Source organism: Mustelus asterias, chromosome 6 (genome assembly GCF_964213995.1).
Source record: "Mustelus asterias chromosome 6, sMusAst1.hap1.1, whole genome shotgun sequence".
NCBI lineage: Eukaryota > Metazoa > Chordata > Chondrichthyes > Carcharhiniformes > Triakidae > Mustelus > Mustelus asterias.
In genome coordinates, this window is record NC_135806.1 from 107,284,172 (window position 1) to 107,299,656 (window position 15,485).

General features: G+C 41.2%; 2 protein-coding genes across 3 annotated transcripts in view; one reads left to right on the top strand and one right to left on the bottom strand.

Moving 5' to 3' along the window:
• Positions 1 to 31: 31 nt before the first annotated feature.
• Positions 32 to 15,172, bottom strand: ak6 (adenylate kinase 6). Its single transcript, XM_078214865.1, has 5 exons — positions 14,902 to 15,172; positions 8,029 to 8,121; positions 7,103 to 7,161; positions 3,644 to 3,789; positions 32 to 2,171 (listed from the first exon to the last, which is right to left on the bottom strand). The coding sequence occupies exons 1-5, from the start codon at positions 14,930 to 14,932 to the stop codon at positions 1,982 to 1,984; spliced, it is 519 nt and encodes a 172-aa protein (XP_078070991.1). The 5' UTR covers positions 14,933 to 15,172; the 3' UTR covers positions 32 to 1,981.
• The window catches only part of rad17 (RAD17 checkpoint clamp loader component), a 39,001-nt gene continuing 38,666 nt past the window's right edge, over positions 15,151 to 15,485 (top strand). The window contains exon 1 of one of the 2 annotated variants that reach the window (XM_078214856.1): positions 15,151 to 15,245. The gene's annotated coding sequence lies outside the window, so the exon portion shown is untranslated. Of the gene's footprint in view, positions 15,405 to 15,485 lie in introns of both variants that reach the window. The other variant, XM_078214858.1, reaches the window with a different exon arrangement.

The window sequence follows — 15,485 nt, forward strand, 5'->3', positions numbered from 1 at the left end:
CCCGGCCGTGACGTCACCTCCCTCCAGGTGAGGGCTCAGGTAAGCGGAGTCTGAACAAACTTGCGCAACTCCACCAGTTGCTGCAGTCACCACATCCTATACTATCACCCTGCAAACCAAAAATATTCCTTTTCACCAACAGGGAATGTGGAATCACATTGTACCTGGGACAACTGAAAGAAGCGAACTTCAATCCTTGCCTAAACTTTGAATTAATTGAGAAACTTCATCCTGCTAAATGGAAATCTTATATGGCAAGTTACAAATCAGAGTAGATTAGTTTATCGCCATAATTCGTCCCAACATTCCTCTCAGTCGATGTAAAAACAGTTTGTGAAGGAGAAACTAAACAAAGCAGTACTGTACCTGATCAGGGAGTCATGTCCAATTATTTTTTTAATTGGAGAAGTTACATTAAAACAGAGAAAGATGGATATGCCACGTTTTGAGTAGTAGTTTAGTTTTAACTTTAAAAACAAACACTCAAGACAGCAGTTAGTGATGCCATAAATAAGTGAAAATAAAATGTATTCAGTTTAATTGAATCGTCACATCTCTTTTGGGCATATACCAAGTTGCATTTCACATTGGTGCAGAAGTACGCAAGCTTTTCTGTCCAAGTGCATTAGTGTTAAATTACTGCTGCCTTTCTCCTCCCAGATGGGAGTGTGTGTGTGTACCAAATACACACACTCTACAACTCCCATCAATGCTACTTCACATTTGTTCAGAAACTATTGCAATGGTGAGTGGAAAATCAGCATTGAAAAAGTTAGTTTTGCCCCTCCTCCATATTATTCAGTGCTATATTGCAACTCATGCCATTAGTTAAAGGACTAATTTTTTTTAAAAATGCATTTCAATAGCACTTTATGATCTCAGGATGCCCCAAAGCATTCCACAGCCAATGAAGTACTTTTGAAGTTTAGTTACTGTCGTAATGTTGGAAAACAACAAAGCAAGCTCTCACAATCAACCAGATAATCTGTTTGTGTTGTTGGTAGAAAGATAAATATTGGCTAGGAAACCAATGCACTGCTCTTCTTCAAAATAGTACAATGGCATCTTTTACACACATTCAGAAAGCAAACAGAACCTCAGTTTAATGTCTCATCTGATAAAAAGTCACTTCAGACAGTACAGCATTGCCCTGAGGATGTTGACCTACATTTTGCACTCAAGTCTCGAGTGGGTCTTGAACTCTTCTGAGTTGAGCAAAACCTTCTGAGGTGAGAATGTTCCCAATCTATCACAGCTGACACGATCATATTCATTCAGCCAATGCAAGGCAATTCAAAATCACATGCAACCCTTGGCCTACAATGTAGTTAGGACTCAATTACCCATTTTAAATCATTCTTTCAAATAACTTTATTTACAACAGCCAACTGGGAGTATAGAACTTGAATATTGCCAAAGAGAGAAATGTAACCGAAGCTTTCAGTCTTGCACTCATCAGGACAAATGTAAGATTACCAGTTGCCATGGAGAAAACAACAGAAAGCTGTAGACCCCCCCATATGATATAAATTGTTGTAATAGTTTGAAGTTTGGCATTCTTGCCTTTGTGTTGATGATTGCAAGACAAAAAGGTTCAGCAACACATCTCGCTTTGCAGCAATTTTATTTACCCAAATTTTTCTCTTTTAAAATAAAATCTAATTCATTCGAGCTATGTATTTTTTTTTAGACACTATTATTCAATTTATAAATTAATACTTTCACATCCTTCAGCATATTCATACATTTAATGCAAGGGAAAATATTTACAATGAACATCACTGAATTTTGTTTGTAAATATTTGGCAAATCTTTAAACAGCCTGAAAGTTGTGTGTGTTATTTACTGATTAAAATGCCAACAATATTTCACAAATATTACCAAGTAAAGTCAGCTGAATGAAAATCAGCCAGCTCCTTAGATTACAGTTGGCATTTGTACACAAGTCTGTTTTCTTGGCACAAGTCCATCCATCATACATTTAATTGTTATCTTTCATCCACTGTTCAATCCACTGTATAATTTGTTCCAAATTTCTTTCCAAGTCCTCAGGCGTGTCGCTGGGTAACTGATGCACAATCTCCTCTCGATATGACTCCATGGCTTCTTCATATATAGTCTGGAAAATCTCACACTGTATGTTGTCCTGAAGCTTCTTTCCAGTGTAACTCCTGAATAAAGATGAAAATAAAATGTCAATTGTCATTTCATAAAGTTTCTTCAGCACTGAAAGCAGATATATTAACATGTTACAGCAACATGAGGGAAATGGGAAGAAAACCTGACACCTTTACAAAAACCTGTAGAATGGTGCATTTATTTTGTTTCAGCAATGCAAGATAAAAGAACAGTTTGCACTAAAATCCATAATGAGTTATGTGCCACGGAGAATGCCTATTAATTTTGTTCAAAAGTAAATACAAGAGTAAAGTTGATCTTGCATGGGTAAAGATGAGACCAAATATTCTGGAGCATATGGACGGAGAAGAGAAAGATAAATAGCCAAGTTCAATTTTGAACTTGTAGTCATTCAAGCCTGGCAACTTTGTATGCAATTTTCATTTGTTCTTGACTGGGTCAGAGGGAAAGAAAGATCAGTAGAAATGTTAATCTACTATATTAGGTGAATTTGAGTTGACCAAGGTGGAATAGTATGAATGCTGAATGTGGAGATATCGAAGCTTGAACTATCCTGCCTTCCAAGCGGAAGTATAATTGTGAGTCAACCATAGCACATGGATTGCAGCGTTTCAAGAAGGCAGCTCACCACCACCTTCTCAAAGGCAACTAGGGATGGGCAATAAATGCTGGCCATCCAGCAAAACCCATGTCCCACGAATGGATTAAAAAAATAATAGTTTCCCCATTTCAGATTATTATGATCCCAGATTTGATCTCTAGTTTGTACTGGGTTAGCCAATTTCAGATAGATAGAGGAGAAGTGCTACAATTGACATCAATGTTCCTGGGACAGGAAAGGGAAACAGCATGAGCAGCAGGACATCTTGCATTTATACAGCACCTTTAACACAGTAAAACATCCCATGGCACTTGAAAAGAATTTTAGCGAACAAAATTTGACATTCACAGAAAGAGATATTAAGATTGGTGATCTGAAGTTTAGACAAATAGTTAGGTTTTAAGGAACATCTTAAAGGAAGAAAACTAAAAGAGAAAGGAGGTATAGAGAGGGAATTCCATATTTAGAGCCTGACAGTTGAAAGCATGGCTGCCAATAGCAATGTGAAAATTGGGGATGCTCAAAAGTGCAGAACTGGAGGAGCGCAGGTATTTAGGGGTTGTCGGACTAGAGGACATTAAAAAGATTTGGAGGGGTTAGGCCAATAGAAGGATTTGAAACATTAATGATAATTTAAAATTGAGGAGTTACTTAAATGGGAGCTAGTGTAGGTCAGTGAGAATGGGGTGATGAGTCAACAAGTTTAGATAACCTCCAGTTCATGGGGGAATAGAACATGGGAACCAACTAAGAATGCATTGGAACGGTGAAGTCTAAAAGTAACAAAGATGGGGAGGAAAGTTTTAGCAACAGATAACCTGAGACAGAACCTGGGTCAGGCAATGTTACACCTTTTTGGAGGTGTTGGGGCGGGGGGGGACATCAAGACAAACATTTTAATACCTGTTTTCCAATCGGTCATATAAAATTGTATTATCCGTACGAAGGACAAACACAATATGGAACCAGCGCTCTGGAAAGAAGTCGCAGCCATGGTAATCAACAATTATCCCACCTTCGCTCATCTTATCATCAAGTTCATCAACCACCTGCATAACAGATTGCTCTATTAGGAGTTAAATTTATGTGAACATACTATAATAGATATCATGCAAGCATGCTCACACTGTCAAACATTTTTGTTCTGAAAATAAAAAGTGCACTCATCAGGACATTCGGAAGAACACCAAAGGTAAAGGGAACAACAATTTATACTTCATGGGAAGAGAGTGCTGATCGGTTAGCAAGTGAATTCTAGTTGGTAGATTGGCAGTTAGCTGTCACAGCCTGCCCACAGCTTCAACCTGAAACACCAACATTGGGCACTAGGCTATAGGCCACCAACATGTGGGAAAAATGCAGAGGAAACAATGTGCAAGAAAATTGCAAAGTGGTGCAAAAATTATAGAGTGGTTATAATCGGGGACTTTATCTGAATATAGACTGGGCTAGTAATAGCATAAAGGGCAAAGAAGGGCAAGAGTTTCTCGTGTAGGTTCAGGAACATGTTCTGCAGCAATACGTTTCCAGTCTGTGAAAGGATGCACTGTTAGACCTAGTTCTTGGAAATGAGGTGGACCAAGAAGATAAAGTATCAGCAGGAGAACACTTAGGAGACAGAGATCATTGTACAATCAGATTTAAACTGACTGTGGAAAAAAACAAAGAACAATCCAGAGCAAGAATAATTAACTGGGGAAACACCAACTTCAATGGGGTAATCTCGACCGAACAAATTGGAATTAAAGACTGGCAGGAAAAATGGTAGCTGAACAATGGGCGACCTTCAAAGTAGTGATTTTTCAGACAGAGTCATGTATATTCCCTCTAAAGGTAGGGAAAGCATATCCAGAGCTCCCTGGATGACAAAAGAAATAAAAAGTCTGCTTACGACACCACGTAGAAAATACAATTGAGAACTCGACTGGATATATAGAAGGTTCAGAAAAGAAGTGAAAAAGCAAATAAAAGCAGCATGAAAAGAACATATAAGAGATTAGCAGCTAACTGAAAAGGGAAATACAACATAGGATGGGAGGGGTACGCATATCGTCTAGCCCCAGTATACAGGTCGTACCATTAATTTAGAAGTTCAATTTACTCATCAAAATGGCCAACCATTTACTTTCTCCATCGGTACCCAGAATAAGAGAGACTTTAACCAGGCTTCTTTCAATAAAATTATAAAACAAAACTTATTTAGCAGATTGCAAGAGCTGATTAACACACAACTGTACTCAAAGAATAACTATCCATCATTCCTTAGAAATACCCCCAGCACATGTGCACACACACGGCACAAAGGACTTGTGTTCTCTCATTCTTGATTCTTTCATGAGTGGCAATAGTTTCCCTCATTACCCCACCGGCTTCCACATTCTAAGGATGCCATTTCTGCCAACTCCACCACGAAACACATCTTCCCCTCAACCCGACCCCCTCCCCAATCAGCATTCTGCAGGAGCCACTCCTTCTGTAACACCCTGATCCACTCCTCCATCATCCCCAACTCCTCATCCCCTTACCATGTAATCGCAGAAGATGCAACACCTTCCCCTTTACCTCCTTCCTCCTCACTGTCCAAGGCTCTAAACACTCCTTTCAGGTGAAGGAGCATTTAATTTGCACCTCCTTCAATTTGTTCTGCCATATTTGCTGTTCCCAATGTGGTCTCCTCTATACTGGGGAGACTAAACGCAGACTGGGTGACCACCTTTCTGAATACCTTTGGTTAGTCCCAATCCTCCTGTCATTGGCCGTTTCAACTCACCATCACAAATCAGAGGGTCAACACCTCATCTTCCGATTCAACACATTATAGCCTTCTGGGCTCAACATTGAGTTCAACAATGTTAGACTGTGAACTTTCTCCTCCATCCTGACATTTTTTAATGCAAAAAGAAATGTTGCCCCAAGCCCCCCATCCTCACAAGGCCATCTATCACTTGTTCTCAAGTTTTGTTTTTATTGAGCACTGACCATCATAAACCTTCTGGTTTGTGTTGGGTTGCACTGGAACATTGCAGCAGGCCAAGGATGAGCAGGAGAGCAAGATGGTTCCAGAGCATAGGCAGGAAAACGGCTCTAAATTATCCATTTGGAGAGCAAGTGCTGATGATGGCCGAATGGCCTCTTTCTGCACAGTAATAATTCTTATGTCTACTCCTGTTACTGTTAAGCAGTTTAGGCTATAATTTAGAGTTTAGAAGTATGAGAGAGATCTAATTGATGTATATAAGATGCTAAAGGGAATTAACAGAGTAGACACAGAGAGGATGTTTCCTCTTATGGAGCAATCTAGAACAAGTAGTCATGGTTTTAGGATAAGGGATGACAGATTTAAAACAGAGATGAGGAGAAATTACTTCTCCCAAAGGGTCGTGAATCTGTGGAATTTATTACCCCAGGGTACCAGGACATTGAGTAAATTTGAAGAGATAGAGATTTTTTTTATTAGTAATGGGTTGAAGGCTTATGGCGAATAGACAGGAAAGTGGAGTTGAGGCTGAGACAAGATCAGCCATGACCATATTGAATAGCAGAGCAAGCTTGAGGGGCTGAATTGCCTAATCCTGCTCCTAGTTCTTAGGGTTTGTGATATTTGGTAGAGGAAGGCAAGAAAGAAAATTACAAAAACCAAGGGCAGGCCATTTAGCCATCCAGCCATGAGATTCTGTCTGATCTGTGATCTAACTCTATATTCCTGCTGTAGAGGTGTTTCCTAACTTCACTCCCGAAAGGCCTGGATCAAAAATTTTAGCTATTTCCCCTAGATTTCCCACCAGCAGAAATAGATTCCCTCTATATGCCCTGCCACAGGAACATGGGCCCTTCAGCCTGCTTCACCATTCAATAAGATCACGGCTATCAGTTCTCTTTAATATCTTGAAACCTTCAATCAAGTCGCCCCATAACCGTTACAATTCCAGGGAATACATCCCTAGTTTGTGTACTCTTACTCTCTTGGAATCCAGTTCATTCTATTAAATCAATTCCGTACTCCCTCAGAGGGCAATATGTCTTTCCCAAGATGTGGTGCTCAGAACTGAAGCTAGAACTACAGGTGTGAGAGGCAGTCATTAAAATATGTTCAATATTGTGAGACTCGCTGAAAAATATCTGTTTTGCGATCGTGAAGTTTATTTCTCCCCATTCGAAGTATGTACAAGATAAAATGATTGAAAATTTGTCCAACTGACTTGGTTTTTTTTATTACTCTGAGCAGTTTGATCAGAATCCAAAACTTCAAGGAGGGAGTATAAAGTTTGCAGTAAGCATTAAACTAATTAATTGTTAAACAAAAAACAGACATGAAAAAAATTAATTTGCAATTCGTTTTGCATTTTGTATCACAAAACTCACCCGGTCTTCATCCAGAATGGGACACAAGTATTCTTCATCATAACCTTCATACAGATTACCTTTATAAGAACATTAGAAATACAACACAGTTTACATTTACCTTCTGAACAGCAACATCAACTCTGAGAGAAACTATGTAATAATGTTGATTAATGTAATAATCAATACACATCTTGCAAAGTACTGCAAGTAAAACATACAACTGCTGTACATAAACAATATAAAATCATGGAAAAATGTTAACAATAACATTGAGCAATGGTTATTGCTTTTCATTATCTTACTATCTAAAAGCAAAATGTCCATCCATTTACTTGAACACAATGAACTTGGATACGCCTTGGTTAAAGAAATCAAATCAGATAAACTGATAGAGAAGAGCAAGAATTGCGATCAAAACAGGGACAGCTATTTACAGTATTGTTCAAAGCAAATATTTTTCATCACCTTCACTAACATTCAGCACCTAGAATTGCAGATTTCTTGTCCTAACTCTTAAGTATTTTGAAAATATATAAATGCTTCACTTGTAGCAGTAATTAGGCCAAGAATAATTTGCCTGATTGCAGAAAATACTTTCTGTAACTCGTGAAAATTCAGTTCTGGGTTAACACCTTGCTTGAAGTCAAGAAGCTAACTCAATTTATGATAAATAAATTTCCATGTCACAAGCCTCATTTGTGGACAGTCAAGAGATTAAAAGGTAAAATGAAGACTATCAGTAAATATTGAGTAGTAATAACAATCCAACGCTCAAGAATTACCAATCTTTTTGAGGAACATATGGATTTTTGGAATTGTCTGCAGTCAGATTTTTCATAGCCAAGTTAAATTTGAATATAAACTGGTTAGATTAGATTATAACTCATCCCGTTCCAGCAATTACCATATTAATAATTTTAAATACTCTTTTCATTCATGTTCACCTTCTTTTGCCAGTTCTCCCACATTAAAGTATGTCAATCCAGTTCTTCCAGCTAACTCTTTACCAAGGGTAGTCTTCCCAACACCTGGAGTACCTGGCAGAATAGTAAATGTATTGTTAAAACAGCAACATGGCAGTTCAGCAATAGTCAGCATAATCTAGGTTAACTCTTAAGAAATATGACTCTCAATATTTATGCAACTACGATGTTCACTTACATCTGTTGGGCAAAACATTAGGCTACAAAACAAAGCCATTGAAGACAGTTATTTGCACTTATTTTATTTACATTTCATAACTCTCTATGTTTGATGCTCTTGTTCTCAGTCCTGACTCTGTCTCATGCCAGTTCTTTACCACCATTATACTCCCCAAAATCAAACAGGTGCAGACATCAAATGTGACCGATTACACAAACTGAATCAACTATTCAAAAACAGATCAGGCAGCACCACATCAAGTACTGTCAGACCTCAAACCTATCAGCCTAAACTGCTCACTACCTCAGGTTCATCCTGAAGAGCAAAAATAATCAGTTTTCTCCACTTGTTAGCATCTCCTTAAACTTCTTTCCCCTTCACAGCAATATGTACAAGGAACTCCTGAATTATTTTGTCCACTTGTTCAGCTGCCTATGCCGTTTTGCCTCCATTCACTGACCCATCAACTCAAACCTCCATCCTCTGTACCTTAGCCTCAAAAGAAAGCCTTTATCAACTTTTAATCCTATGTCCCCTCCGGTCCTCTCCAATCTCAGCTTGCCCATGAGACAAAACCTCTGCTCCCTTGATGCCATTCCCAGTCAACTGTTGACCCACCCAAATTCCCTTATTGATCAATGATGGTTCCCTCTTCTCAGGTACTCTCATCACACTCCTCCTGAAAATAACCTCCATCCTCAGCTCCTCTGTCCTTGTAAACTATTTCCCCATCTTCACAATCATTTGTCTGTCCAAAGTCCTTGAAGGTGCTGTCACCTCGGAATCACATTTCTATCCTACCACAACTTTGTCAAAATCAGGAATGCCATCTGCAGGGCACACTGTCCCTTCTCATCCTTCTTCACCGACCTGTAGCCATTGACGCTGTCAACCAAACCATCCAGAATCACATTTGGTTTCACTCTTAACTATCAGATTGTAATCAGAGAATTGTCAACAGTGGCTTCTCTTTCCACCCCATTACCATGAAGTTCAATGATTTACCTTTCTGCTCTTTCTCATCCACATACTGTTCTTAACAGTAGGGCGGCATGGTGGCACAGTGGTTAGCACTGCTGCCTCACAGCACCAGGGACCCAGATTCAATTCCGGCCTTGGGTGACTGTCCATCCATGTAGAGTTTGCACATTCTCCGTCTGTCTGCATGGGTTTCCTCCGGGTGCTCCGGTTTCCTCCCACTGTCCAAAAATGTGCGGGTTAGGCTGATTGGCCATGCTACATTGCTCCTTAGTGTCAGGGGAATTAGTAGGGTAAAATGGTGTCAGACATATTCACACATATGCTGACAATGCCTAGCTTGAACTCTTCACTGCATCTCTGACACATTCTATTGCCTGTGTTCTAAGGCTGCTTGCCCAACCTCCAATTCGAAATGCCACAATTCTTTCCAATTAACAGCAAAGTCATTGTCTTCCACTGCCACCACAAACTCAATAGCCAGGGAGAGGGATGGAATCAGTAGCATGGGCCAGTATCAGATTGAACAAGTTTATTTGCAATCCAAAGTCCCACTCGACTGTAAGCTGATCTTCCTGCACCATATCTTCTCTATCACTTCCATGGCATTGCCTGCCTCCACTTTAGCCCTTTTGCCGGCAGACTCCTCTGCTCTGCCCATAATGATATCTCGGCCTTTGTAGTCTCCAAACTTGGATTTCCTAGCCAGCTTCCAATTCTCCACCATAGATAACACTTCAGAATTTTGTCACCCTTTCCTATCCTTTTGGTCCAACATCCATTTTCTTTACAATTAAACAAAAGGGAGCAGATTTAAAACAGAAATGAGGAGGAAATACTTCACTCAAAGGATTGCGAATCTGTGGAATTCTCTATTCCAGAGTGCAGTGGATGCCAGAACACAAAACAAAGGTTTTTAATTAATAGTGGGATGAAGGGTTATGAATAGGAGCCAGAAGGTGGACATGAGGCTGAGATGAGATCAGCCATGATTGTATTGAAGGTGGAGCAGGCTGGAGGGGCTGAATTGCCTAATCCTGCTCCTAGTTGTTATGTTCATATGAAGCGCCTTGAAATATTTTTCTAAAAAAAGTCTTGAATTTACAAAGTGCCTTCCACAACCACCAGACATCCCAAAATGCTCTACAGCCAATGAAATACTTGTTAAAGGGAAGTCACTGCTGTAATGTAGGAAACCTGGCAGAAAATTTGTGCACAGGAAACTCTCACAAATAATAAAACAACCAAATAATGTTTTTCAAGTGTTGATTGAGAGATAAATATTGGCATAAGTTTTTAAAGTTTATTTATTAGTGTCACAAGTAGGCTTACATTAACACTGCAATGAAGTTACTGGGAAAATCCCCTAGTTGCCACACTCTGGCACCTGTTCGGGTACACTGAGGAAGAATTTAGCATTGCCAATCCACCTAATCAGCACATCTTTCGGACTGTGGGTGGAAACACACGCAGACACAGGGAGCATGTGCACACTCCGCACATAGTGACCCAAGCCGGGAATCGAACCTGGGTCTCTGATGCCGTGAGGCAGCAGTGCTAACCACTGTTCCACCAAGCCGCCTCCTGACACCAGGATAATACTCCGGCTCTTCTTTGATATAGTACCACAAGATCTTTTCTTTGATTTGATTTATTACTGTCACATGTATTAGCATACAGTGAAAAGTATTGTTTCTTGCGCGCTATACAAAGCACACTGTTCATAGAGAAGAAAATGAGAAAGTGCAGAATGTAGTGTTAGTTATAGCTAGGGTGTAGAGAAAGGTCAACTTAATGCAAGGTAGGTCCATTCAAAAGTCTGATGGCAACCTTGGTTCAAAACCTCTTCCACAAGGGAGCACCCCAATAATGCCATACTCTTTCAGTACTGCACTGGGTGGCATGGTGGCACAGTGGTTAGCACTGCTGCCTCACAGCACCAGGGACTCAGGTTTGATTCCAGTTTGGGTCACTGTCCGTGTGGAGTCTGTACGTTCTCCCCGTGTCTGCGTGGGTTTCCTCTGGGTGCTCTGATTTCCTCCCACAGTCTGCAAGACGTGATGGGGTTAGGTACATTGGCCATGCTAAATTCTCCCTCAGTGTATCCGAACAGCGTTGGAGTGTGACGACTGGAGGATTTTCACAGTAACTTCATTGCACTGTTAATGTAAGCCTACGTGTGACACTAATAAATGAACTTTAAACTTTGATTTTGGAGTTGTATTTTGTGCTCAATTTCTGGAGTAAGACTTAAATCCAAATCCTTCTAACTCAGGTGAGAATCCTACCAATTGAATCATAACTGATACTTAAAATACTTTTCCATTAAAAATATGCTAAAATTTCAAGTTGTTGTCTTGTGCAATTTGAACAGGCTCAAGGGGCTGAATGGCCTACGTCTGCTCCTCATTCATATGTTTGTGCACAAAGTACACAGACTCCAAGAAATGACAGACAAATGTCTTCAACAGAGTCTGTTCAAGACACAAATGTCAATACATCAATGACATCAAATTTGGAGGGACAGTCAAGACAAGATAACAAAAATATTTACAGTATGACATGTAACACTCAAATTAGTTGCAACATAGGGAAGTGTGAGCTTTACATTTTGTGAAGAAAATAAGTCAAAAGATTACTTGAAAAGTTAGAATTGTAATAAAGCAGAGGAGCAAAAGCATCTGGGTGTACAAATACACAAATCACTAAAAGCTCTAATGCAGGCCAATGGCTCATAACAAAAACAAATCAAACACAGGGGTTTACTTCTGAAGGGATAGAATTTAGAATTGAAGTGTTATGCTAAACTTGTCTCAAACCTTGATTATAGACCATATTCTTAATAGTATGTACAGTTCTGGTCAACATATTTTAAACAAGATATAGAGATACTGCAGAGGTTGCTAAACAGATTTAAAAGTTTGAACTTCTTCCTCATGAGGAAAGGTTGAACAGTCCATGTCTCTTTCCCTTTGTTTGATAAAGGAAGGCTGAGTGAGTGACCTAATAGAGTCACAGAGGTTTACAGCATGGAAAGAGGCCCTTCGGCCCAACTTGTCCATGCCACCCTTTTTTTTAAAAAAACCCCAAGTTAATCCCAATTGCCCGCATTTGGCCCATATCCCTCTATACCCATCGTACCCATGTAACTATCTAAATGCTTTTTAAAAGACAAAATTGTACCCGCCTCTACTACTACCTCTGGCAGCTTGTTCCAGACACTCACCACACTGTGTGAAGAAACTGCCCCTCTGGGCACTTTTGTATTTCTTCCCTTAAACCTATGCTCTTTAGTTTTAGACTCCCCTACCTTTGGGAAAAGATATTGACCATCTAGCTGATCTGTGCCCCTCATTATTTTATAGACAGAAACTAAAGCAAATTTCTATTAATACGTTAATCATGCTTTTGGTATCAATATGGTTGCCTGCATTTCTAGAGTTTATAAAGTTCTATCTTGAATAGCAGTGCACAGCTGCAGATGTGAGTTGAGGTGGTGCAGACCTGACCTCTCAGTAAGCTGCTCAGTAAAGGTTCATAATTCTTTAATTTGCACATTTTCCAGAATGGGGCTTGAAAGAATGTTGGAAGCAGATTCAATCCACAAATCTCCAAAGGCAATTCAACATACGTTTGTAAAGAAAATGATTTGTTTTATTCAGTCATGGGACATAGGCATCGCTGGTTGGCCAGCATTTATTGCCCATCCCTAGTTGCCCTCAGGAAGGTGGTGGTGAGCTGCCTTTTTGAATCACTGCAGTCCACGTGCTGTGTGTTGACTCACAACGTCATTAGGGAGGGAATTCCAATAAGTTCACCCCTCAGCCACCTACGCGCCAGAGAAAAAAGTCCCAGTCTATCCAGCCTCTCATAGAAATCATAGAAACCCTACAGTGCAGAAGGAGGCCATTCGGCCCATCGAGTCTGCACCGACCACAATCCCACCCAGGCCCCACCCCCACATATTTACCCACTAATCCCACTAACCTACACATCTCAGGACTCTAAGGGGCAATTTTTTTTTTAACCTGACCAATCAACCTAACCCGCACATCTTTGGACTGTGGGAGGAAACCGGAGCACCCGGAGGAAACCCACGCAGACACGAGGAGAATGTGCAAACTCCACACAGACAGTGACCCGAGCCGGGAATCGAACCCAGGACCCTGGAGCTGTGAAGCAGCAGTGCTAACCACTGTGCTACCGTACCTCCTTATAACTCAATCCATCAAGTCCCGGTAGCATCCTGGTAAATCTTTTCTGCACTCTTTCTAGTTTAAATGATATCCTTTCTATAATAGGGTGACCAGAATTGCACACAGTATTCCAAGTGTGACCTTACCAATGTCTTGTACAACTTCAACAAGACATTCCAACTCCTGTCTTCAATGTTCTGGCCGATGAAACCAAGCATGCTGAATGCCTTCTTCACCACTCTATCCACCTGTGACTCCACTTTCAAGGAGTTATGAACACGTACCCCTTGATCTCTTTGTTCTGTAACTCTCCCCAATGCCCTACCATTAACTGAGTAAGTCCTGCCCTGGTTCAATCTACCAAAATGCTTCACTTCGCATTTGTCTAAATTAAACTCCATCTGCCATTCGTCAGCCGACTGGCCCAATTGATCAAGATCCCGTTGCAATTGGAGATAACTTTCTTCACTGTCCACTATGCCACCAATCTTGGTGTCATCTGCAAACTTACTAGTCATGCCCCCTATATTCTCATCCAAATCATTAATATAAATGACAAATAACAGTGGACCCAGCACTGATCCCTGAGGCACACCGCTGGTCACAGGCCTCCAGTTTGAAAAACAACTCTCTACAACCACCCTGTGGCTTCTGATACCTCACCCTGGATCCCGTGAGATTTAACCTTATGCAACAACCTACCATGCGGTACCTTGTCAAAGGCCTTGCTAAAGTCCATGTTGACAACATCAACTGCACTCCCCTCATCTACCTTCTTGGTTACCCCTTCAAAAAACTAATATATAAAACATATAATATAACATTATGAAAGGTTTTGCTAGAGTAGACTTGGGTGTTTCCACTTGTGAAGAACAAAAGTTCAATTAAATATGAAATTCAGAAGGCATTTCTTTGCCTTCTTTTTAGGTCAAACCAAATAAACAAACTCAGATTAAGTCAGGACAAAGTAAAAGGGGCAGCTCCCCAAAAGGAGGGGGAACAGCCCAAACAGAAATCAAAGTACAAAGGAAACTTAAAAACATCAAATTAAAATGTGATTGTCAAGGTCAATAACGCACCCCAACCCCTGTGGTGCCCACGGGTTTCAGAGGGTGGTGAGAATGTAGAACTCACCGCCACATGTGGAGCAGTTGAGGCAAATAGCATGGATGTATTTATGGGAAAGTTGGATCAGCATATCAAGAAGAAAGGAATCGAGCAAGATACTGCTCGAGTTAGATGAAAAATGATGGGGGGGGGTAGCATAAACACCCAGCATGGAAGCAGTTGAATTGAATGGTCTGCTTCTATGGTATACTCATGCATTTATATGCGGTCATGTTATGTGCTGCAGATAAATAAGTCACTTGTGCTCAAGGAGTTACACGGGTTCCCGATACCTCCCATTTCCAATTCCAGTCCTGTGTCCCAGTATCTCTGGTGTGATAGAGTTTGTTGGTGGGGAGTTACATTCCTCACTCGGGAGTTCAGGCTCCTTACCTGTCAGCAGGATATTCGGCCGCTTCTCCATCTCCCCGCGTGCCCAGGGACCCGGGTCCTTCCTAAAGCCGCGGCCCTCTCCAATCGCGTCACGGCTCGTCCTTTCCGCACCACCCTCCGAAAACGATTAAACGAAATTAAATGCCGACGGATTGGACCCCCGTCCGTCCGATTTGTGATCGATCGGGACGGGAAACGGCGACTCGTTAGCCCGCCGCTCCAACACAGAGCCACCGCAGGCCATTCTGAGAGACAGCTAAGTTGAGTCTGTGAGTGAGGGAGGCCCCCCCCCGAGCTGTCGGTGTTTTGAAGTCGGCCGCAGGCGGAGGGGGAGCCCGCTGGCGGTGAGAAGGTTCAGGGAGGCACCGGAGACTCCAGCTTTAGAAATACACCCGCTTGCTCCTCGGTCATCGTCCGTCCCCCCGGGAGATAGCCGGGGCTCCTGCCGCATGTCTGAGGATAACATCCAGCTGCCTCCCCGCCCACTGCCTGGGATTGTGAATGTGAGCAGACATTCCCCTCACTGTCAGCTACTGAGAACCATGTCGGTACAAATCCCCCCTCCCATTCTCCACAAGTAGGAG

Coding starts and splice junctions, on each gene's coding strand:
- ak6 (XM_078214865.1), bottom strand. CDS start 14,932: ATGGAGAAGCGGCCGAATATCCTGCTGACAG. Junction 8,122..14,901: donor GCCGAATATCCTGCTGACAG/GTAAGGAGCCTG, acceptor CTATTCTGCCAG/GTACTCCAGGTGTTGGGAAG. Junction 7,162..8,028: donor GGGAGAACTGGCAAAAGAAG/GTGAACATGAAT, acceptor GTTCTTATAAAG/GTAATCTGTATGAAGGTTAT.